The sequence below is a fragment of the Takifugu flavidus genome, chromosome 10, assembly GCF_003711565.1.
Source record: "Takifugu flavidus isolate HTHZ2018 chromosome 10, ASM371156v2, whole genome shotgun sequence".
NCBI classification, from domain to species: Eukaryota; Metazoa; Chordata; class Actinopteri; order Tetraodontiformes; family Tetraodontidae; genus Takifugu; species Takifugu flavidus.
In genome coordinates this window covers 3762891-3785756 of record NC_079529.1, presented here as the reverse complement: position 1 = coordinate 3785756, position 22866 = coordinate 3762891, and the positions used below count along the sequence as shown (strand labels likewise).

At 44.5% G+C, this 22866-nt stretch overlaps 2 protein-coding genes across 2 annotated transcripts; both read left to right on the top strand.

Annotated features, from left to right (window-relative positions):
- The first annotated feature begins 2759 nt into the window (after positions 1-2759).
- On the top strand, positions 2760-13355 carry LOC130532508 (IgGFc-binding protein-like). Its single transcript, XM_057045189.1, has 20 exons — positions 2760-3005; positions 3095-3671; positions 3786-4384; positions 4459-5026; positions 5149-5414; positions 5498-5836; positions 5923-6496; positions 6623-6822; positions 6933-7074; positions 7177-7505; positions 7584-8157; positions 8247-8845; positions 9140-9707; positions 9800-10398; positions 10475-11042; positions 11124-11323; positions 11453-11833; positions 11931-12217; positions 12924-12964; positions 13065-13355. The coding sequence occupies exons 1-19, from the start codon at positions 2775-2777 to the stop codon at positions 12931-12933; spliced, it is 7611 nt and encodes a 2536-aa protein (XP_056901169.1). The 5' UTR covers positions 2760-2774; the 3' UTR covers positions 12934-12964; positions 13065-13355.
- A 3744-nt stretch (positions 13356-17099) lies between these two features.
- On the top strand, positions 17100-22045 carry LOC130532676 (FXYD domain-containing ion transport regulator 6-like). Its single transcript, XM_057045440.1, has 9 exons — positions 17100-17117; positions 18531-18587; positions 19047-19073; positions 20209-20226; positions 20319-20342; positions 20516-20590; positions 21484-21520; positions 21632-21660; positions 21742-22045. The coding sequence occupies exons 2-9, from the start codon at positions 18533-18535 to the stop codon at positions 21744-21746; spliced, it is 270 nt and encodes an 89-aa protein (XP_056901420.1). The 5' UTR covers positions 17100-17117; positions 18531-18532; the 3' UTR covers positions 21747-22045.
- Positions 22046-22866: the final 821 nt, after the last annotated feature.

Below are 22866 nucleotides of genomic sequence, written 5' to 3'. Positions count from 1 at the left end.
TTCCACATCAGATGTGAAAGAGTCTAGAGAATCTTCTTTAGCCAGTATGACTGGTTTGGCAGCGGGTGAAGGATGGTTTTCGTAGAGATATTCTCCAGAGGCATAATAGCAATGAAGCCTGGCTGCTCTTAGAATCTAAAATAGAAAACTTGAGTTGAAAGAAGACTATGTATTTCATTGATCTCAAAAGGTGAAATTCTGTTTTGTCAAGTATGTGGTTATTCTGGTTACTTTTGACTAAATTTCACACACATCTGTATATACCTGCATATATGATTGAAACTGCTCAACAAATATAAGTGTTCATCAGAGTAATGGACTGTGGGAAGGAGCTGTTCTGGCATCCGGTGAGGCTGACATACAGTACCTGTAGCACCTTTCAGAGGAGTGAAAAAAGGTGGTGTCTGGGGTGTGATGGGGAATGTTTACTGATATTTTAGGCTCTGGTCCTCACTGTCATACCAGACGCTGGTCTCATAGACTGAGTTTCTCATAGTACAGGACACTGCCTGGTCTCATGTGGTTGGAGTGTGTCAGAGCTTCCTGGATGCCGATTTGCAGTCCACATCAAACATTGACAATAAGCAATTCCTATAAATATTTCATGAATACAAGTATCAGTGGGTGTGGTACAACATCAGAAAAGTATGTTCTTATCAGCCATCAGACCAGTGTCACCATTCAGGAGGACCTGAAAGGCAGAATGTACAGGTCCAACAAGACTGGTACTTTAGGGATGGGAATGTTTCAGGGGGGTTGGTTGTGTTTTTGTACGCTATAAAAGGGCTTCTGCAAAAGCATCATCTTTGACACAACCCTGCAGGTAAGCACTGTTCGTCCTGGGACTCATTTAGTTTAGAAAGTACTCTAAAATCAATCTTTCTGTCTTTCAGCCATGAGGACTCTGTTGCTCCTGTGTGCTGTAGGTGCTTTACTTTGCGGTATGTATTTTGATCAAATTGATTTGATTCAGTGTTTGAACTGACCAGAATTTAACAGTTGCAGTTAAAATGACCTTTGCTAGACACTTGTATGGATTAACCAGGTAGGCTTATAATTGAGGATTTCTAGAGAAGAAAAAAGGCTTATCATCTTAACTGAAACTTATTCTTGTTTCACATCACATTTAAATTGAGCTTCCACTGAGATGTAACTGCTTTACTGAATGTAGCTGAGGTATGCATGCTGCTTTTTAGCACAAAAAGTAGTGCAAGTAGTGATATTTTCACTCATCACTTTTAGTTGAGTAAAAAAGCCAGTGATTTCTAATTATTACTTTAAAATAGTTGTAGGGAGTTGTGTTTGTTTCTTTTCTTTCTAATGTTTGCAATGTTTCCCAAGGACTGAAACTGTCTAATCTGTTGTTTCAAACTTTTCATCATTAAGATTTTACTAAGCCTCTGTTTTCTTTTTATCACTTTATACAACAGGTCCATCTAATGCTGGATCAGCGGGACGGGAGTTTGTCCTGTCCTTCTTGACAAACAATAGGTTCGACAATAAAGCTCAACTTCAGCTTTTCATCACTGCTGTTCAGGATCATGCTAAGGTCACGGTCAAAGCTTCACCCTCAAACTTCCAGCAAGAGAAAACTTTACGTTTAGGAGAAAATTTCACGGCCTCTATCCCTTCTGTCTGTGAATTAGACATCTTAAGGAAGTCTCAGTGTTCTGTTATAGTTGAATCCTCAGCTGATGTGGCCGTCACAGCCTTGAACTATAAGTACAGAACAGCAGATACCTCTGTGGTGTATCCCACCACAGAATGGGGTAAAGAATACTATGTAATCACCCCTGGTAGCCTGAGCAGTAAAGAGTTTTCTATAACAAATGGAAAAGACAACAACACAGTGAAGGTTTTCCTAGGAGGCACCTTTATATATAATGGAATTTTCTATTTAAAAGGCTCTACAATCTTGCTTAAACTCAAGCCATATGAAAGCGTACTAATTGCGAGTCCATTTGACCTTACAGGAACCACAGTTTCCTCTGAGCAACCTGTTGCTGTTTTCACAGGTCACACATGTACCAGAGTCTTGTATTTGTACTGTAATCATGTCTATGAGCAACTACTGCCAGTAGATAAGTGGGGCTCCACATTTTTTGTACCTCCAGTCACCTTACAGACAAACTATGACATTGTCTATGTCATGGCCTCTCAGCCCACCCAACTTAATGTCAGTAGTTCCAGACAGTACACTGTGAATCTTGGTGCCGGAACATTACAACAGTTTAAAATTTCCCAAAGAAGCCCACTGTACCTTCAAGCTAGTCATGGAATCCAGGTTCTCATGATGTTCAGTGGTACACAAAAAGGATCTACCTTCTATGACAATTTTTTGATGTCCGTGCTCTCGACAGACAAATACTGCTCCCTTTACTCATTAAGGTTTATAAAAGGTTTTGACAATCAAGCTCTGATCGTGGTGCCAAACATGGCTGTGCCAAAACTGAGATTAGATGGTAAACCCTTGCCTCAAAATACAAAGTGGACACAATTTCCGGGGACAGAATATCTTTGGACGCAGATCGACTCCAATAGGGGAAACATTCTTTCCAGTTCTGGTATCCCCTTTGCCCTGTACAGTATAGGATTCTCTAACAGAAATGGTTATGGTTCCGCAGGACAGTGTGTTCAGCCAGGTAAGGTGCATGCATGCAAAAAACTCCCATACTACTCATAAAGATTAAAACTAACAAATTGTTGATGTTAATCCTCCAGGAAAGCCAGATATTCCCGAAGATATCCCCAAAAAGCTCACTACTTGCTGGGCCATGGGAGACCCCCACTACCATACCTTTGACGGGCGAGGTTTTGACTTCATGGGAACCTGCACCTATGTCATTGCTAAAACCTGTATGGCGGATGATAAGCTCCAGGGCTTTGAGGTCCTTGCCGAAAATGAGAACAGAGGAAGCCTCAGGGTGTCATATGTCGGTGTGGTCACAGTGAAGGTTTATGGTATCACCATTACAGTTGTTCGGTCCGAAAGAGGTCGTGTAAGGGTAAGGATTTTGTGTTCTTATACAGAGTGTCTTTCTAATAGCTTGATGGTATGTTCATGACTTCAATCTTTTTTTTTTCTATTGTACAGATTGACAACAGCCTGTGGACTTTGCCAATAGCCTTAAACAACAATAAGCTGCTATTGTCTCAAAGTGGCCGTTCAGTGCTTATTCAGACTGATTTTGGTCTGACTGTCCGATATGACTGGAACACTCGTCTTTTAGTCAGTCTGACCGAGTCTTATGCTGGAAAGACTTGTGGGCTCTGCGGCAACTTTAATGGGAACCCCAATGATGATTTCACAACACCCTCTGGCACCCAGGCTAATGGGGCAGTGGCCTTTGGAAGTAGCTGGAAGGTTCAAGGGATGGGTGAAAAGGCTCACTGCAGAGATGACTGTGTGGGCGGGTGTGACCACTGTGAAAACAAAAACATGAAGCATTGGGAGAGTGATACATTTTGTGGCATCATCACACTAAAAAATGGACCATTCAGTAAATGTCACAGCACCATTGACCCTCAAGTGTATCTGGAGAACTGCAAATACGATGTGTGCGTGGCAAAGGGCAGTCGACATTTTCTTTGCAACGCTCTGGAGGACTACACTGAAGTATGCCAAACTGCTGGAGTTCAGGTCCAAGACTGGAGGAAAATGTCCAATTGCCGTAAGTAATTTTAGAACAGATGATACTTGAGAATTTACATTTTTAATTCCTTATTACATCACAGTTAATATTTGCCCACATATTCTCTAAGACTGTTCTCTTTCATCCCTAAAGATGTTACATGTCCCGCCAACAGCCACTATGAACTTTGTGGTAGTGCCTGCCCAGCCACATGTTCTGACCCTAATGCTCCCTCCAAATGCAAACTCCCCTGTGTTCAGACCTGCACCTGCAACGAAGGCTTTGTGCTGAGTGGAAACCGCTGTGTGCGAACTAATAACTGCGGCTGTACCCATGAGGGTCGATACGTTCCTTCAGGGGAATCATTCTGGGCTGATGACTCGTGTCGTCGATGGTGTAAATGCAACCCAAGAAACCGAGAGGTGGAATGTAAGGATAAAAGCTGTAAGGCAGGGGAACAGTGTAAGGTGATCAAAGGCGAGAGGAAGTGCCATGCTTTATCTCAAAGCACCTGCCATTCCAGTGGTGACCCCCATTACATGACCTTCGACAGGGAGAAGTTCGACTTTCAGGGTACATGCGTATACCAACTAGCTGCACTCTGCAACAACAACACCGAGCTGGAACAGTTTGAAGTGCGGGTGCAGAATGAACACCGCCATAATAAAAGGGTTTCTTTCACTAAGTTGGTAGAGGTCAAAGTGCATTCATTCAGCATTATCATGACAACAAGCTACAAGGGCAACATTCTGGTAAGTACACAATCTACTGAGTACTGTCTAAAATTTTCGTAATACTTTGATAATAAAAGTGATTTTATTTCCAGGTGAATAACGAGCTGGTTAACTTGCCTGTCACACTGGATGAAGGGAGAATCTCTGTTCAGAAGAATGGCTTTTTTGCTGTGGTCACCACGACCTTTGGCCTCAAGGCTGCTTTTGACTGGCGTAGTCGGGCATCTGTGACACTGCCAGGCACCTACGAGGGAGCTGTTTGTGGGCTCTGTGGCAACTACAATGGCAAAAAAGCAGATGACCTCATTCCAAAGAACGGTGACAAACCTGTTCCCGCGTCAGAGTTTGGCAACAGCTGGCAAATCGGTGAAATCCCCGGTTGTGTCGGTGGCTGCAAAGGGGTCTGTCCTAAATGTGACATCAATCAGAAGGTTCAGTATGAACAAAAGAATTACTGCGGGATTATCAACGATCCCAGTGGACCGTTCCGTGAGTGCCATGCTAAAGTGAGCCCAGCTGAGTACTTTGAAGACTGCGTTTTTGATGTTTGCATGTATAAGGGCAGGAAGGATGTGTTGTGTCAGGCTGTTGCATCATATACAGAAGCGTGTCAGAATGAAGGAGCCAAGGTGTTCAACTGGCGAACAAGTCAGTTCTGTGGTGAGAAATGCTTTCATTTCCATATAAGATATTTTATTGCTATTATTTACAGCAATACTTGGGGGGGGAAATGAGGTAAAACATATTAATATGAGTTATGTATGCTTTCCTTTTCTTTATAGCAATGAAATGTCCACTCCACAGCCACTATGAACTATGTGCAAATGGATGTCCAGCTTCCTGCATGAGTCTAGTCTCTCCTGTAGCCTGTGATTCTGATTGTAAGGAGGCCTGTTCCTGTGACGACGGGTACGTTCTCAGTGGAGATGTGTGCGTTCCCTTGTCGCAGTGCGGTTGCCTCTATGACAACAAGTACTACCGTACTGGCCAAGTGTTTTATCCCAATGGACAGTGTCAAGAACAATGCAAGTGCAAGCAAGGTGGAGAGGTAATGGACACCCAAGTAGAGATTTTTGCTTTGGAAATGTATTTGCTGAATATTTTCTCAAGGGATTCTAATTGTTTTCGTAGATTGCATGCTTAGACTTCAAATGTGGACCAAATGAGGAGTGCAAGATCGTGAAAGGCATCCACAAATGTCACCCAGTTGGCAAGGGTGTGTGCCAAGCCTCTGGTGATCCTCACTACACCTCTTTTGATGGGCTAAAGTTTGATTTTCAGGGGACATGCACTTACACCCTCTCCAAGAGCTGTGGGTTAGAAGGAAGCAACCTGGTGGACTTTTCCGTCAATGTTGAAAATGTGCAGTGGGAACAAAATAAGAAAGTCGTGGTGTCTGTCACCAAAATGGTTGCTGTGGAGGTTTACGGCTTCACTCTGATCATGAAGCAAAAGACGTCAGGCATCCTGGTGAGAAATTTTAACCATTTTGAATGCAGTATAGGATATGAAATAATCTTGAATGTTGTTATATATGATTTTCTGATGTCTTCCAGGTAAATGGAGTGCTCAGACATCTTCCTTTGAATCTGAATGAGGGAGCTGTTAAGATCTACAAACAAGGCCGACGTTACATTGTCGAAACAGATTTTGAGCTTATCGTCACATATGACCTTGTGTATCATGTGACAGTCACCGTACCTGGTAACTACCGGGATAAGGTCTGTGGTCTGTGCGGCAACTTCAATGGCAATAAAGGAGATGACTTCAGAGATTCTCGAGGCATAATTGTCAAAGATGTGAACTCATTTGGAGCTTCATGGAAGGTCAAAATCCCTGGAGCAGTGTGTCTAGATGGCTGTAAGGGAAAGAGCTGTCCTAACTGCAAGGCCCCACTCAAGGCTTTATTTTCAACATCCACCTACTGTGGCATTATGACAGCACCCAACGGCCCTTTCAAAATCTGCCATGATAAATTAGACCCCAAACCATATTTTGACGACTGCATCTTTGATGTCTGTGCTTCCAACGGGGAAGGAAGCGCTCTGTGTGACAGCGTAGCAACCTATGCCTTCAGTTGTCACAAGGCAGGTGTGGACATCAAAAACTGGCGGACAAAATCATTCTGTCGTAAGTTCTTTGGTTAATTTTCCCATTATTTGTGAAAACAATATATTGTTGTTACACTACTTTGTAAACATAACCACAGCATCTGGCTAAAAGATATTTTTCCTCTTTTCTGAATGTTTATTTCAGCCATGAAATGCCCAACAAACAGTCACTATGAGGTTTGTGCAGACAACTGGGCATTAACCTGCCCGGGCCTCACGGACATCGTTTTTCCCACCCCTGAATGTACAGAAGGTTGTGAATGTAACGATGGCTTTTCGTTTAATGGAGAAACATGTATTGAAGAAAACAAATGTGGCTGCTTTGACAATGGGAAAAGTTACAAGGTAAAAATCAACATTTGGGGCATTAACACAAAAACCCACATCCAGACCAAAACAGACCTGTGTGCAGACCTGTTTGCCCTCATTGCAATGCCCCTGCACTATCTCTGCAGCCTGGTGAGGTGATGTACGAAGAAAACTGTGAAGAAAAATGTACCTGTCAGCCAGACAAAGGCCTCGTCTGTGAACAACATTCTTGCCCTCAGAATACCAAATGCATTGTCAGGAAAGGGGTTAGGGCATGCTACCACACAGGTAAGGCAAAACAATTCTCAGCTGACAATTCATATATATTTTTTTTTTTTTTTAGAGCAACTGTATTTAATCATTCTAATGTCTTGCATGTATCTTTTAAAGATCCCTGTGAGGATGTCAAATGTCGGATCAAGGAGAAGTGCCGCGTTGTGAAGGGAGAAGCAGAGTGTGTACCCGTGTACACAGGCACCTGCTGGGCCTGGGGTGATCCCCACTTCCACACATATGACGGTTACAATTTTGACTTTCAGGGCACATGTAATTATGTCATGTCTGAGACTTGCGGGGACTTGGATGGACTTGTTCCCTTCTCTGTCACTGAAAGAAATGACAATCGGGGCAACAAAGCAGTCTCTTATGTCAGGGAGGTACATGTTTCTGTATATGGCTACTCCATCACCATCCGCAAGAACCAAGTTGGCAGGGTCATGGTAAGCTTTTACTCTGAAGTGTAAAGTGATCGAATATTCAAGCATTAGGAGTATTATGTACATTTCTTTTCCCTCCAGGTGGATGGGCAGCTTTTGAATCTTCCTGTGGAACTCGGTGAGGGAAAAGTGTCACTGCTTCATAGGGGGGGCCGTGCAGTGGTGGAGACAAATTTTGGCCTTGTCGTCTCCTATGAGTGGAGGTGGCACCTGGTCATCAAACTGCCAAGCAGCTACTACGGCAGTGTCTGCGGTCTGTGTGGGAACTTCAATGGTAACCATGCCGACGAGCACCTAGACCCAGCTGGTGAAGCAGTCCCCTCAGTAATAGAGTGGGGCAAAAGTTGGCAAACACCTGATCAGGACAAAGAGTCTCCCTGCTCCGTATGTGAGAAAGATTGCCCTACCTGTAACGAAAACATGCTTCAGCGCTATCAGACTGAGGCGTTCTGTGGTGCTCTCACTGCTAAGAATGGATTGTTTAAGATTTGTCATAAGAAAGTGGATCCACAGGCCTTCTTTCATAGCTGTGTGTATGACATATGCTTGAATGATGGGGATAAAAAGATGCTGTGCCAAGCACTGGCCTCCTACACGAGCGAATGCAATGACAAAGGAGTAAAGATCACAGGCTGGAGGAAGAAGTATGGCTGCCGTAAGTATTTACAAGACGCTCAGTTTCATCTTTCACCTCATGCTTTACATTTATTTTATTTCTACCTTTATTTTTTTTCTTCTGTTCAGCAATGAACTGTCCACGTCATAGCCATTATGAAGAATGTGCCAGCCCGTGTCAGCCGTCTTGTCCATTTCCTGATGAGCCCGTGATTTGTACCCTTAACTGTGTGGAGAGCTGTGTGTGTGACAAGGGTTATGTTCTCAGTGGAGGTGTCTGCGTGCCTCAAGAAACATGCGGGTGCTCCTATGAGGGCCGCTACTACAAACCAGGCCAGCGCTTCTGGGCCAATGAGGGGTGTAGTCGTCTCTGTGAATGCGATACGACCCTGGGTCTGGTAAAATGCAGCGAGGCCTCCTGCTCAGCCAAGGAGGTTTGCACCCTGGTAGATGGACAGAGAACCTGTGCAGCCACCAGTCATGCCACGTGCTCAGCCTCGGGTGACCCGCACTACCACACCTTTGACGGCCATAGGTTTGATTTCCAGGGCACGTGTGTGTACCAGCTAGTGGGGCTGTGCTCCAGGCAGGAGGGTCTGGAGCCTTTCAACGTGACTGTGCAGAATGACCACCGGGGAAGCACGTCTGTGTCGTTCACAAAGACTGTCAAATTTTACATTTACGGCATCACCCTGACCCTCAGCAGACAGTACCCCAACAGGATTCTGGTAAGAAGGGGGCTGAATGTATAGTGGGGATGAAGTTGTTAAATAAAAAAATATATTTATTTTGGAAGAGGAAGAAATGTCCCACAGCAATATTAAAAACAAGACAACTAATTCCAGCAAGTTAATCATAATGTTGTCTTTGTTGTCAAATTCTGATATTCCTGTGCTTTCCTATGTCCTAAGATGTGTGCAGTCATTTTTAAATGCAATTAGCAGCAATGGATTAGCATGGACAACAAATGGTTGAATCGATAATCTTATGGCATTTTCTTCCTTTCCTTCTCTGCTCTCCAGCTTAACGATGAGCTTGCTTTGTTACCACTGGAATACAGTGATAAACTGAAGGTGTCCCTCAGCGGCCGGAAGGCTGTGGTGAACACAGCTGCCGGCATAACCGTGACTTTTGACTGGCAGAGCACGATGCGTGTTACTTTACCCAGCACCTACCAAAGCATGGTCTGTGGTCTCTGTGGCAACTACAATGGGAAGGGTCAGGATGACATGTCCATGCCAAACGGTCAGACCACCACAAACAGCAACAAGCTCGGGGAGAGCTGGCAGGTGGCCCTGACACCAGGCTGCTCGACAGCCTGCCAAGGCGCACACTGCCAGGAATGCTCAGAAGAGCAGAAAAGCAAGTATGAAGCCCAGCGTTACTGCGGAATTATCACTGAAAAGACTGGATCTTTTAAAAATTGTCACAAGCAGTTGGACCCTGGTCCTTTCCTGAAGGACTGCGTCTTTGATGCCTGTCAGTATCATGGCCACTTTGCAGCAATCTGTGATGCCATTCAAACTTATGCCTCTGCCTGTCAGAATGAGGGAATCACCGTTGATACCTGGAGAAGAGAGGACTTCTGTCGTAAGTTTGACTCCTTTCTGGTCTCAAGATTATGATGCCTTGCATAAAAACATCGCTAAATGTTTCTCTTATCCATCTCTACTTATTCACAGCAATGACATGTCCAGCTAACAGCCATTATACTCTGTGCGCTTCGGCATGTCCAACAACTTGTGCCAGGTTAACCTCTGATGACAAATGCCAGAAGGCCTGTATAGAGGGGTGTGAGTGCAACGATGGCTACCTGCTAAGCGGAGATACCTGCGTGCCTGTGAAAGACTGCGGATGCTCTTATGAGGGCCGTTACTACCGGAAAGGAGACATAATCTATCCTGACTCTCAGTGTGAAGAGAAATGTGTCTGTGGCGAGACGGGTGACATGTCTTGCCAAAAGACCAAATGTCTCAAAGGGGAGACCTGTAAGCTTCTGAATGGAGTTAATGGCTGCCACCCCATAAAGCACGACAAATGTGTAGCGTCTGGTGACCCTCATTACATTTCCTTTGATGGAAGACGCTTTGATTTCCAGGGTACCTGTGAGTATGTATTGGCAAAAACATGTGATATCGACCCAAACTCCCTGACAGCATTCACAGTCACCCAAAGAAATCAGAGATTTGGCAACGGAAAAGTGGCTGTTACCAAGACGATCACTGTGCAGGTCTTCGGTTATGAAATAACCATCAAGCAAGGAGTGCCATGGAAAGTCAATGTGAGTTTCAGACCTCTTCAGAAAACAGTTAGTCCTGAATGACTGTTACCTTACCAAAATTCTCTTTTCTTTTCAGCTGAATAATGAACTTGTAAACATTCCGCTCTCCCTCGATAACGGCCGTGTGCAAGTCACCCAACAAGGCCAAAACATAATTGTCCAGACAGACTTTGGGCTCAAAGTCCTTTACAACACAGTCTATTATGTTGAAGTGATCGTGCCCTCTACATACCAGGGGAAGATGTGCGGTCTCTGCGGTAACAACAACAACAATCCCAGTGACGACTTCAAACTTCCCAGCGGCAAAAACACAAGAGATGTCGATCAGTTTGGGAAATCGTGGGCATTGGACCAACATACCGATGAATGTGGAGGGTGTGGCAAACAATGCCCAGTATGTCCAAAGGCCAAGGAAACCTTGTTCAGTAAACCAGACTCATGCGGCATTATTAGCGATCCTAAAGGGCCGTTTAAAGCCTGTCACACTGAGATTAACCCTGAGCCATATTTGTCTGATTGTGTTTTTGACGCCTGTGCAACGGGTGGCAACAAAGACACACAGTGTAATAATATCATGGCCTATGCGCTGGCATGTCAGGGGGCAGGAGTACAAATTGAGCCATGGAGGACCACCTCCTCATGCCGTGAGTTCCGTCCAACAACATGTTAGCTAAGCTGTCTTAACACATTCACACAGCATCTTACGATGTTCTCTTCTCTCGTAGCTGCTTCCTGTCCTTCAAACAGTCACTATGAGCTGAGTGGCAGCACATGCGGAGGGACCTGTGCTAACTTTATAGGCCAGTTTGCTTGCTCTGAAAGAAGATTTGAAGGGTGCCAGTGTGATCCTGGCTTTGTTTTTGATGCTAACAAATGTGTTCCCCTGGAAAACTGTGGATGTGTGTTTAATGGAAGATATCTGAGGGTAAAGTTGATTTTTAATTATTATTATTATCACCATTGCTGCTGTAACTATTCTTTTATTTCTGTTAGAAAAACAATATAATATATTCACTATATTCTTTAAAAATGCACAACACACAATGTTTTCCAGGTGGGGGAGTCTGTAATATCCAGCAAGTGTAGCTCTAAGTGCACTTGCAAGGCCTCTGGGATGACCAGTTGCCAAGAGGTATCATGTGCCAGTGGAGAGGAGTGCAGTATAAGAGACGGGACCAGAGGCTGCTTCATCAGACAGAAGAAATGCAGCATCAGCAGAAAGGGCCACATCACATCCTTCGACGCCATGTCTGGAGCAATAGCCAATAATGGAGCATTTGAGCTGGCATCCCTGTGTGATGAGAGTAACCAGCAGTGGTTCCGTGTGGTGGTGGACATTAGGGTCTGCAGCACAGGGTCATCCCCCACTGTCGCCATCTTATATGTTTTCTTCAAAGACACCACTGTGGCAGTGAACAGTCAACACGTAACCTGGGTGAGAAGTGCCGGGAGCCTTTAAATAGATGCACAAAACGGTTTCCAAGTGTGCTTTTTCGCTCATGTTTCTTTTCCTGGTTCTTTGTCTGATTCAGGTAAACGGCAAGAAAGAGTCTCTTCCCAGCAAAATGGCTAATGAACTTTCCATCCAGCTCTCAGAGGACACTGTGGTCATTGATATAACTCCCGCTGTGAGGGTCACCTACTCCAGGGCTCAGGAGGTTACCGTCATTGTCGACGGTACCCTGACCAATAAATTGTGCGGCGCCTGTGGCAACGGCAATGACGACCCCAAAGACGACATGCAGACCGCAAATGGAAAAGTCACAAACAATGTGGCTGAAATTGTGGCCTCCTGGAGGGCCGGGGACTTCTCTAGATGGTGGGTCATTTAATCACAGTGGAAGAATTCCAACATTTTGTGCCATGAAACATTCTTTATTTTGTGGTCCCATCACAGTTACCTTTTAAAAACTGCAACTCTGGGACTTTGCTTTAACCCTTCCCTTCCTGCAGATGTGTTGAACCTCAACGTTGCCCTTGATCGTTCAAGCATTGATTTAATTTGACGCAGAACTAATCGAGTACGGATCAGAAAGAGATGGGATGGCGTTACATCTATCCAAGCACTTGTTCTCTTTACAGCAAGAACAAGATGAGGAGTCCATAGAGTCCTTTAAAAAGAATAAGAATGTGGCTTTTAATTGTATTTGGTCCAATTTAATTAGGAAATTCCAGAGAATCTCCCAAGGTAATTACTGATTAAAAGCAGGTGAAGCTGACAGCCATGGCCATAAAATGCTACCAAGCTTATAATGCAATCATTGTTTGTCCTCCAAGGACATTTAAGGCTCATGGGGTGCAATATTAATTTCCAGGAAGTTCCATGTTCACATTTAAGGCAGTCCCTCTGAGAGAAGAGTTTAACTATACGCTGTTCTGTTTAGTTAAGACAGCGGGTAACACCAATTTTTCCCCAGAACCTGCTCTCCTTCCCAGAATCTCTCTGCTTCTTCAGTCAGTTGGGCCCGAGTGACTACAAATTTATTTTGTAAAAATGTCTAAACTACCGTTTCTTTTCATTCCAGTGGTCTGTAGAGAGACTTCGAAAAGAGCACCTGGGAATAAGGTAAAAATTGAAGTTTTTTTTCTCCAGGAAGCAACTGATGGTTCTCCTAAAACGGTTGCACAGACTTGGCTTACATTCCTGCTTTTTTTCCCTCGAACAGAAAGAAGAGAATGAACTCACTCGGCTCAAGTTTCTTGTCTTCATCGTCTCGTAATCACCATTTTTGAAATTGTTTTAGCTTATTGATTCTGCTCATTTCTATCATGACCTGGGTTAAAGGAGCCCATTTGTGGCAAACATCCATTAGAGGAGGAGGACATTATAACATGCATGAAGTTCTGTCCAGTTTCATTGTCTGGGTTTCCATGTCTGTTACCACATTTTCATGCTTATTTCTTTAATTCTAATCAAAAACGTTGTGAATCAATAATAAAGAAGGAAATTAAATGTAGTGGCGTCATTAAAATTTTGGCTGCTGATGAGGAGTGGAGGGGAAACACTCACGCAAATTCCATGAAAGTTCTTCCTGTCAGCAGTCTGGGAAGATATTTTGATCAGAAGATGATAAAGATTACACTGCTCAGCTCCTTTGGGTGAGAATCTTTCCATTTCTGGATGCAGACAGAGTTCACTAGATCTCAGTGACACCCTGGTGACCATGAAAGAGCCCCGGTTTTCTGTCCTCAGCACATGATTTAGCACCAGGTGTATTTGCATGTTACTCACAAAAACATTGTAGTTAGACGGAAGTATGCAGAAAGTATGAATTAGTTACTCCTCACACACATACATCATTATTCAGCAGCGCCTCCTATTGGAGTGCCACTACAGAACACAATGTCCTGCAGCCCCTTTAGCGCTGGACAAAAATCCTTCATTGCACCATGTCAACACTGATCTTTTCTGGAATCTGAAAGGGTTGTGGTGGCATTTTGTCCTGGGTCAAATGACCCTGCAAGTGACCTGGGAAATCTGTGGCTCTGCCCGCTTCACCTGCAATTTGAAAGGAGTCCGCAGTTGTCCCACTAAACTCCTGGATGTTAATGTACCTGCCTGTCCTATTCCTGTCTTTGTCACCGTCATTGTGGAAGCTGCAGGGCTCCAAGAGCTGCTCACTTAGATCTCAAAACAAAAAGGTTGTGGTCCACTCCCATAAGATCAGTCTTCCTGTTGATCTCCCCAAAATGCGCATACATGAAGTCCATCATGCTTGGGTAATCCCACTGATCGGGGAATGTCGTTATACTTACAGCTTGTGTAGCTACATGACATGGTCCACCTTTTTATCAATCAGGGCAGCGTACTGGCAACTGGGATTAAATTCAGCAGCAGACTTCAAGCACTGTGTGGGACAGTTATTTATGGCCATATTTCCAACCTGTTGGACCTGCACTCGTTGAGCACTATTCTCCCATAATTCCCTAACTAGAGATCCACTTTGACATCCTCCCACTGTGGAAAATATCCCAGACAGTGGCGCTGCTCTCCTGCTCACTGTTTAGAGAGTCAGTGTGGGACTTTGGCAGTTTGCTATTTAAAACTGGCCTTTGTGGAGCTTCAGCTGGCTCTCATGTGGCCCTGCTCGTGTTCCAAGTGTCGTATAACAGAACTGATGTGTGTGTAACCTCCCTACCAAACAACAATCCTGTAATACACACATCAGTTCTGTTATAGGACAGATTTGATTGATTTATCAGTTTGAAAAAATCCAATGAAATGCCTGTTTGGAGATTCCAAAAATAAAGCCTTTGTTATTAAAGTCGTTGCTCAGACGGCCACTCTAATGATGCAGCATTGTGTCTACCTCTCATGTGTTAATACTTCACTGGTAAAACTGGAGCGCTCCTGTATAGAAAACATGACATACTCTCACATTCTCACATTGCACCCGTGAACATCCAGGGTTTGGACGTTGAGATCGTGGAGGAGTACAAATACCTGGGTGTTCATCTCAACAATAAACTGGACTGGACTCATAACACAGATGCCCTGTACAAGAAGGGCCAAAGTCGTCTTCATCTGTTGAGGAGACTGAGGTCCTTTGGAGTGTGCAGGTCACTGCTTAGGACTTTTTATGACTCTGTGGTGGCATCGGTGATCTTCTACGCTGTGGTCTGCTGGAGCTGTGGGAGCTCAGAGAGGGACAGGAAGAGACTCAACAAGCTGGTCAGACGGGCTGGCTCAGTCCTGGACTGCTCTCTGGACTCCATTGACGAGGTGGGTGAGAGAAGGATGTTGGCCAAGCTGACATCAATTATGGACACCCCCTCTCACCCCCTACAGAGACTGTGGGGGCCTTAAGCAGCTCCTTCAGCAGCAGACGGTTACACCCACGGTGTAAAAGGGAACGTTACCACAGGTCATTTATCCCAACTGCCGTCAGATTGTTCAACATGCACAACACTTAACTGTAGCACCAATAACCCAGGGTTGGCATATTTGCACTAACTAATCATCCTACCTCTGGAAGGTCTTATTTGCACATCTTATTTGCACCTTCATTTTTCTTCACACTGTCCGACACTCCTTCTGTACATAGTTTTAATTTCTGTATATACTGTACAATGTACATAGCAATGTACATAATATAAGAGTCTTTTTCTTTTTTTTCTTTTAGTACTTTTCTGTATTGTACACCACGGGCTACTGCTGTAAAGTGCAATTTCCCCGATGTGGGATTAATAAAGTCTTTTATCCTTATCCTTATCCGTATACAGGGGGAGACATGAGATGAGTTTTTCCACTGGTTTTCCACCGGTCACTTTGGCCATCCTTGTCACTGTCACCCCTAAAAGTTAATACAGTTCATGATTTAAAATAAGTCCTTATTGCTTCTGTTTCTGCTGTTTTTCTTTCAGATTACGGGTCTCTGAGAATTGGTGGCCTGATCTTTGCTGTTCTCCTCTTCCTTACGGGCACTGCAACATTACCGCAACCAGAGCAAGACAAGACTAAGATATTGGGAGGTCAAGATCCAGAAAAGACCATGATATGAAAGTAAAATCATAACGATATCAAAATGTGAGAAAAAGTTTACTTTAATAAATATAACAAAAACTATCCCATGGCACAATGGGAGCCCCGGTCGAGTAGGTGCTAAAAAACTATTATTATTATAATTATTGTTATTCTGCACTTTCTATTAATCCACATTTAACAGTACACCAGAAGATTCAAATATTTTCCTCTATTCACCAAAAGTCCGTTTAGGAAATTTAATTTGTTTCAGTTTGTTTTATTAACTTTGTTTGCTTCAAGGTCTTAGGTACGTGTTTTGATATAACTCTGGACAATAAATATCTAAATCTATTTGTTAATGTATAGCTTCGTTGGTGAAGTTCGGAGAGTTTGTTTTCACTAATTGTCTTTGGATGGGGGCTGAAATGTGCCGAGACTAGTAAACTTTCCCAGTGGGGTTTTTAGCTGTTGGCCTGTGACACAGCAGCTTGGGTGGGAGTCATTACTGTACCCACGATTTTAATTTATTAATCTTTCTAGTCGGGATGGACAAAAAGCATCAGCGCTGGTCTCATTAAAAGGTCCTGAGTCCACCCAGACCAAGACCCTCAACAAAATTGTGTAATGGCGCCTGGAAATACGGTAAAACGGAAGTTGTCCACACGACCTGGGTCTGAAGGCCAACACCCCCACCTAGAGGAGGAGGGCATTATAACACGCACGGAGTCTGCTTTTATTATGTTGTCATGGCTGTTACCACGTTTTCATCGCTTGTTGTTGTTTTTAAATAATAAAGCAGCAAATTAAATGCAGCAGTTTCATTAAAAAGTTGGCTGTTGCTGGGGAGAGGAGGAAAACAGTCACGCAAATTCCATGACAGCTTTTCCTGCAGCCTGGGAGGATATTGTGATCACAAGATGATAAAGATTACACTGCTCAGATCTTGGTTCCTCCAGGCAGACAAGCTTTTCTAGATCTCAGTGACAGGCTGAGACCATCAAAAAGCCCCAGTTTTCTGTCCTCAGCAGCCGGTTTAACCATCCCCCAAACCCGCTGATGGCACCGGTGTGTGCTGCAGTTATCCGAGTGGTTCACCTCTGCACGGTCAGTTAGGGGAGCTGGTGTCGCCCACAGCAGCACCCTGCCCCCACCCTCCCCCTCATTCCTGAGACCAGATGAAGGAGGAGCGGACATACGTAGTAAAGGGGGGGTCGAAGCAGGCAGGGGAACTTTCCCACAGTCTTCCAGAGTTTCTGTAAGTTTAAGGAGGAAGGATTGTTGTGCACCGTGTGTGTTTGTGTGTTTGTGTGACCGCTGCAGCCGGAGACAGCAAAGTTGGGTTCACTGGGCGGAGAGACGGTAAGTTGGCGAAACGCGCTCCTCAGAACGCACGCGTGTGCTTGGACACATCTGAGCCACCCGCAGCCTAAACATCTTATATGAAAGCTGGCGGTGCTGTTTTGGTGATTAGGTTTCCGGTTTCACCCCCCACTTCCCGTTCAAATTCCTTGACAACACGTGCAGGCAATTACGCACAGACGCGCACTTGCTTCCACACAAACATGTGAGGATCTATTGATACGCGGGAGTGGGTCAGTGTTTTCGTTAGACTGGGAGACGCAACAGTGGGATGAACTGGGAAGTCTGGAGTTGTGTGGCAAACACAGGCCACAATGAAGACGTTCTTCTCTGGCGGTGGAGAGAAGCCTAAAGCCGCGGAATTACCCAAAACTGGGCCTTTGTTATGTCCTTTTCTTTGCTATTCATTGGTCAAAACATCGAGGTAACTAGATGCCCTTGGCCAGAAGAATTTCTAGGATTAAACCAGATTGAATGGTGATTCCTGTTAATCCTATTTCTGGAGTTAAAGTGTAGGTCTTTCTTTCCTCTTGCTCCCAGGTGTTTGCAACTGCATCGTTTGGCAAATTGTGGAGGTTTGAAGACAGAGGTCACAGAAACTAGAACCTCCCTGACCTGAGATCTGTTGATAGCCTGTCAAAGGTTTTCATTTGATTTAAACAATGTTACACTGCAGAAGAGCAGCAAGAAACCCCCTTAAAAAACAGTGAAAACAAGGCCCCTGGGTCGTGAGAGCCCCCCCTCCCAGTATGATCCAGGAAAACAGTCTCAAGATGTTCATGTTCTAAATTGGATGACTAAAGCGACCCACTGGCTCGATACCAGAGGCAGCTCAACACCAGCCTTACATTCCACCCTGACCCTACCAGCTTTGATGTGCTGGGCCTGAAATAGCTCCCGTCTGACCCCAGAGCCAAAGGACTGTGTTATTCAGACGGATCCCCTGGGGCCCTCAACTGCACGTACAGAGGAGCTAACTTAGAGGGGGTGGGGTTGTTAATGCGGCTTATCCTGCGGCTAATTGAACAGAAACACTGCTGTAATTCATTCCACTTGTCATTAAGAGTCGTTAATCATCTGGAATTCAGTGTCAGTTCAGAGGAGCGTTGAAAGTTTTGGGGGAATGACTTCATTTATCATCATTCATCCGCCTTTTTCCGCTGGAAGAGAGTGAAAATTGGCCCAAAAAGCGGCACTAAAATACAAACACGGGCTTTCTATTGGCGTAACTGTTGTTTGTGTCTAATGCTCCGTGTTAATAAGTCTCTTCTGTGATATTGAGACTCATTTGGGTCTTTTTCCCCAACAGGTATGATGGATCTCGTGGTGTTGGTGGCATTCAGCTGCTGGCTGGCCCCTGCACTCGGTGAGCACTATTCTCCATAATTCCCTAACTAGAGATCCTCCCACCGAGGAAAAGTTAAATATCCCAGACAGTTCTGAGTTCTTTCTCTTCTCGTGCACGTTTATAGCATTAATCTCTGCTGGTCATTAACCCTCACAAATTAAACCAAATAATGGAGAACCCAACTAATGTTTTTACATCTAAATCACATCAATATTAGAACATTTTTTGGGGGGTTATGCTGTAATAAGTGTTGTAATAACGTTGTAATAACATTTATTTGCCCTATGGGGGTTCATTGCTGCGCAGCTGCACAACGTGCTGCTTAAAATCCTCTCCTGCTCACTGTTTAGAGAGTCAGTGTGGAGCTTTGGCAGTTTGCTATTTAAAACTGTCCTTTGTGGGAGTTCAGCTGGCTCTCGTGTGGCCCCACTTGTGTTCCACGTGTCGTATAACAGAACTGATGTGTGTGTATAACAGGATCAGCATTTGGCAGGGAGGTTTCCGGTAAGTTTCCTGCATCCGGGCGCAGCATGGCTACTCCAGTTATTGGTTCCGCTGCCTACGTTTGCTGTGGCTGCGTTGCTTGTTGGTGAAAGGCGTGCGACGCTCTCAGTTTCTGTTACTGGGGAAGTGTTCCTTTTCCACGTCGGGCTGCTCCTCATTTGTGTGTTTGGCTGTGACAAAAGGCCACATGTGACTGGTGGAAATGTTTCCTCGTCCGACGGGGTTTGAAATCCTTCGTTCAGACGGCTGCGGGGGGGTTTTTGTGCGTCCTGCCTGCATCAGCACACTCGGCTCAGGCTCTTCATCTGCTGAGGCTCATGTGCCTGCAACACTATGTTAAATCACTGGTTCCCTCATAAAAAGGCGGAAATTGCTTCAAAGGACAAATCCCGTTTAACAGATTTGTTTAAGGCGTTTTACTTTCTTTTTAAAATGTATTTAATTAATACCTTTTCCCACAATGAAGTTGTTCTTAATCTTTGTTACATTTTACTGAAATTGTAAAACACCTCAGTCCTCTTTTAAATGATCAGTTTGACACATTTTCAAATCTGCGCAGATTGTGGAATAAAACCAACGAAACGTCTGTTTGGAGATTCCAAAAATAAAGTCTTTGTTATTAAAGTCGCTGCTCAGACGGCCACTCTAATGATGTGTCTACCTCTCGTGTGTCTATAATTCACCGGTCAAACCAGAGCGCACGTTAATCCTGCTCACATGTTTTCATTTTTTAGTCTCCATGTGACCTGAGAGGGCTTTAAAACAGCAAAGCTCGATCCATTTTTTATGAACCTTAGGATGATTACCTTATTTCTAATTCTTGGCACCGTAGGTCACCACAGGTTTAACCTCCACTGAGGTTAAGAGATAGCCAGGATTTAATTAAAAACTCACAAAATGATGAACAGATTTTAAGGAAATGTTGCTAACGGCCGAAGGAAGAGCTCATTAAATATTGGTGAACATGAGAGCTGAGGGCTTTGATCGTAACCTTTGACTAGTGATCACATTGTGATCTGATGATGAACGTCAGCGTCTGAACCAGGTGTGCCTCCCCACCAGGGGTAGACGTGCTCATATGGCGCTCAGACCAAAGCGTTAATGACTAACGATGTTTCTGTTGCTCCCACAGCAGCGTCGGCTGATGACAAAGGTGAATGTTGCTACCGCTGAAGCTTTTGGACAGACATTTCATCTCCCTCTTTAGTGTCTATGGCTTTGATTCCTCTCTCTTCTCTTCTGTAGACTACGACAGTGATTTTCACTACGGTGAGTCCGAGCGCCGTTTTCACCGCCGTCACACCCCCCCCCCCCAGACGGGAAAGGCGTGAGACGAGTTGGCGTCTTTCACTCCCTGTGGATCCCGCCCCGTAAAAGTTAATAAAGTTGCTGATTCCAAATAAATCTTTAATCCTGTTCCTACTCTGTTTTTTTCCTTTCAGATTACGAGTCTCTGAGAATTGGGGGCCTGATCTTCGCTGTGGTCCTCTTCCTCATGGGCATTGCTCTCATCGTCAGTAAGTGTTTGTCTACCTGCCGCCGAGTGTGTGTGTGTGTGTGTGTGTGTGTGTGTGTGTGTGTGTGTACCTCGTACCCCTCCCCGCTGCAGCACAAACGGGCTCTGTGCGTCTCCGCAGCTCCTCCCGCGGCCTGGGCTCTCACACCAACCCAACTATTTGCCCTTCGCAACTTATCCCTTCCTCCTCTCGCCCCTGAGCCCGGGTTGTTGTTGCCAGCAGCCTTGAAACTAAAAACCAGACGGTAAAGAATCCACTGGATCCTATCCAAACGGGCAGATTCTGCTGGTCCTGGTCAGCGCAACCAAACGCTCTCAGCAGAAACCATGAAGAAATATGTCTAAGGTGTTTTAAGGAACATTTGTGGCCAGAATATAACTGCGGATTAGGATCAGCTATCGTCAGGAAATGAGCGGGTGGGTCACGAAACCGACTCACTGTTGCTTTTTCAGGCTCCAGGCTGATTATATAAGACACATTTTCCATTATAAACCGCTCGGACCGGGACAGAACTGCCAAAACAGGAAGAATTTATGGGGCAATTTTTAAAATGCTGCCCTTGCCTCTTGGGAGCGGGCGATTCGCTGAGCGTCAACTTTCAAAACGCTTGCATGTAGGTCAGTCTTTGCGGGCTGCTTCTGACTGGGTTTACCAGCTGTTTCGGGCACATGCACAACATAACACATGCTGCTGTAGGTCAGGTTTCGTGCACAGGATGTACCATTATGTTACTAAGTGTGTTGCTCTGGTTCTCGTCTTTGGCTCAAGTGTGATTTAGTGCACTTGGCTCCAAAACCAAAGCCATTCGGCTGGACCTGCTGCTCCATATTCATGTTTATTTTGATATTCATTATAACTGGCTGTCGTTCTTATTTCTCTCTCACCACAAACAGCTCGAAAATGCAACTGCTCCAAGAATAACAAGTCAAAGTAAGTTGAGGTTTTTCTCGCCAGCAAATAATCCTATTTAAACCGCAAAGTTCTAGTGAGTTTTGTCAGCCACCTGTGAAATTCTGTGAGTAATTGTGTTGTTTTTCTAAGCCCCAGAGGTCCTGATGCTGCTCAAAGAGGTTAATAGTTTTGGTTTATTCCTCAACAGAATAAGACGGTTAATGCTTTTTTTTTTTGCTAATCTGTGACTATTTCCACAGTTTGATGAAACGGACGAGCGGAGGAGGCTGGTGGGTGTCTCACAGACCTCAGTGCTGCCTTTTTTGTGCAAACAGTTGCAAAAAAAAAGAACCTTAGCTTTCTTTCCCCGCAATCGCGTGGCGCTGCCAGCAGGAGGCAGCAAATATCGATCATCTTTTTCTACAAGAAGCTCCTTTTAGAAACAAACTGTGATCCATTTCTTTTGTTTTTACTCTGTGTCTTTATTGGTAACGACAATCTGACTATGTGTGTGTTGTGCCGTTCAGATTACATAAAATAAAATATATTAAATCAAAAAAGTCATCATTTTGTCCTGTAAGTAAACACTGTCCCTGTGGTGCTGCATTATGCATGTGCAGATGCCGCAGTCAGCCCAGTCACACATCCTGCAGAAATGCAGCAGCAAGGCAGTGATGTATGTGCTGCATGGCGTCACTCCTGCAGAAGGTTGTTCAGTGAAGAACTGCTGAGTTGATCATCTTTGCTTCTGGTTTTATTGAGATTGTTGAGCCACGATGTCTCGGGCAGCCTCTGCAAATATAAAACCTGTGTATGCTTTGTTGTCTAAGCAAAGAAAATAATCATGTTCTGCAGCTAAAACACGAAGCCTGGAGGAAAACGGGGAGCACAAAGTTGCATTTAGAATAAATAGTGTAGTTTTGGAAGACATAAATGCTTGTGTTCATACATTTTTAATAGTAGCATATATTTAGTGATCTTAAATTAGCTAAAGGGGCAACTGCTTGGCTCAACTCCGCATCTCTAAATGCAATGTTGGGCCTCAGCCACCAGGGGGCGTCGTCTGCTGTGTCCAGCTGTTACCAGGCAAAGCCATCAGTAGGCTGCATTCAAAACCTGGAAATCAAGCTCCTCAGTATCTCTACAGTGCAGCCATGGCCACCACAGGTTTGATCATGTTTATTACCTTTTGTTACATTATTTAGGTTGTTGAATGCATTGATGTGTTTTAAATTGCCCTCATTTGTGGGTTTTCATTGGGATTTATGGCATAAATAGTTTTACGTGAACACACAGGTTAGTTCAGGCTGCTGCATCTCTGCTGCAGAGGCTGCTGATGCATCATTAAATGGGCGCTGCAGCCAGAGAAAGTTACAAACTCCACA

Coding starts and splice junctions, on each gene's coding strand:
- LOC130532508 (XM_057045189.1), top strand. CDS start 2,775: ATGGGAGACCCCCACTACCATACCTTTGACGGGCGAGGTTTTGACTTC. Junction 6,497..6,622: donor GCGGACAAAATCATTCTGTC/GTAAGTTCTTTG, acceptor TGTTTATTTCAG/CCATGAAATGCCCAACAAAC. Junction 11,834..11,930: donor ACAGTCAACACGTAACCTGG/GTGAGAAGTGCC, acceptor TGTCTGATTCAG/GTAAACGGCAAGAAAGAGTC.
- LOC130532676 (XM_057045440.1), top strand. CDS start 18,533: ATGATGGATCTCGTGGTGTTGGTGGCATTCAGCTGCTGGCTGGCCCCT. Junction 18,588..19,046: donor CTGGCTGGCCCCTGCACTCG/GTGAGCACTATT, acceptor TGTGTATAACAG/GATCAGCATTTGGCAGGGAG. Junction 21,521..21,631: donor TCCAAGAATAACAAGTCAAA/GTAAGTTGAGGT, acceptor TGTTTTTCTAAG/CCCCAGAGGTCCTGATGCTG.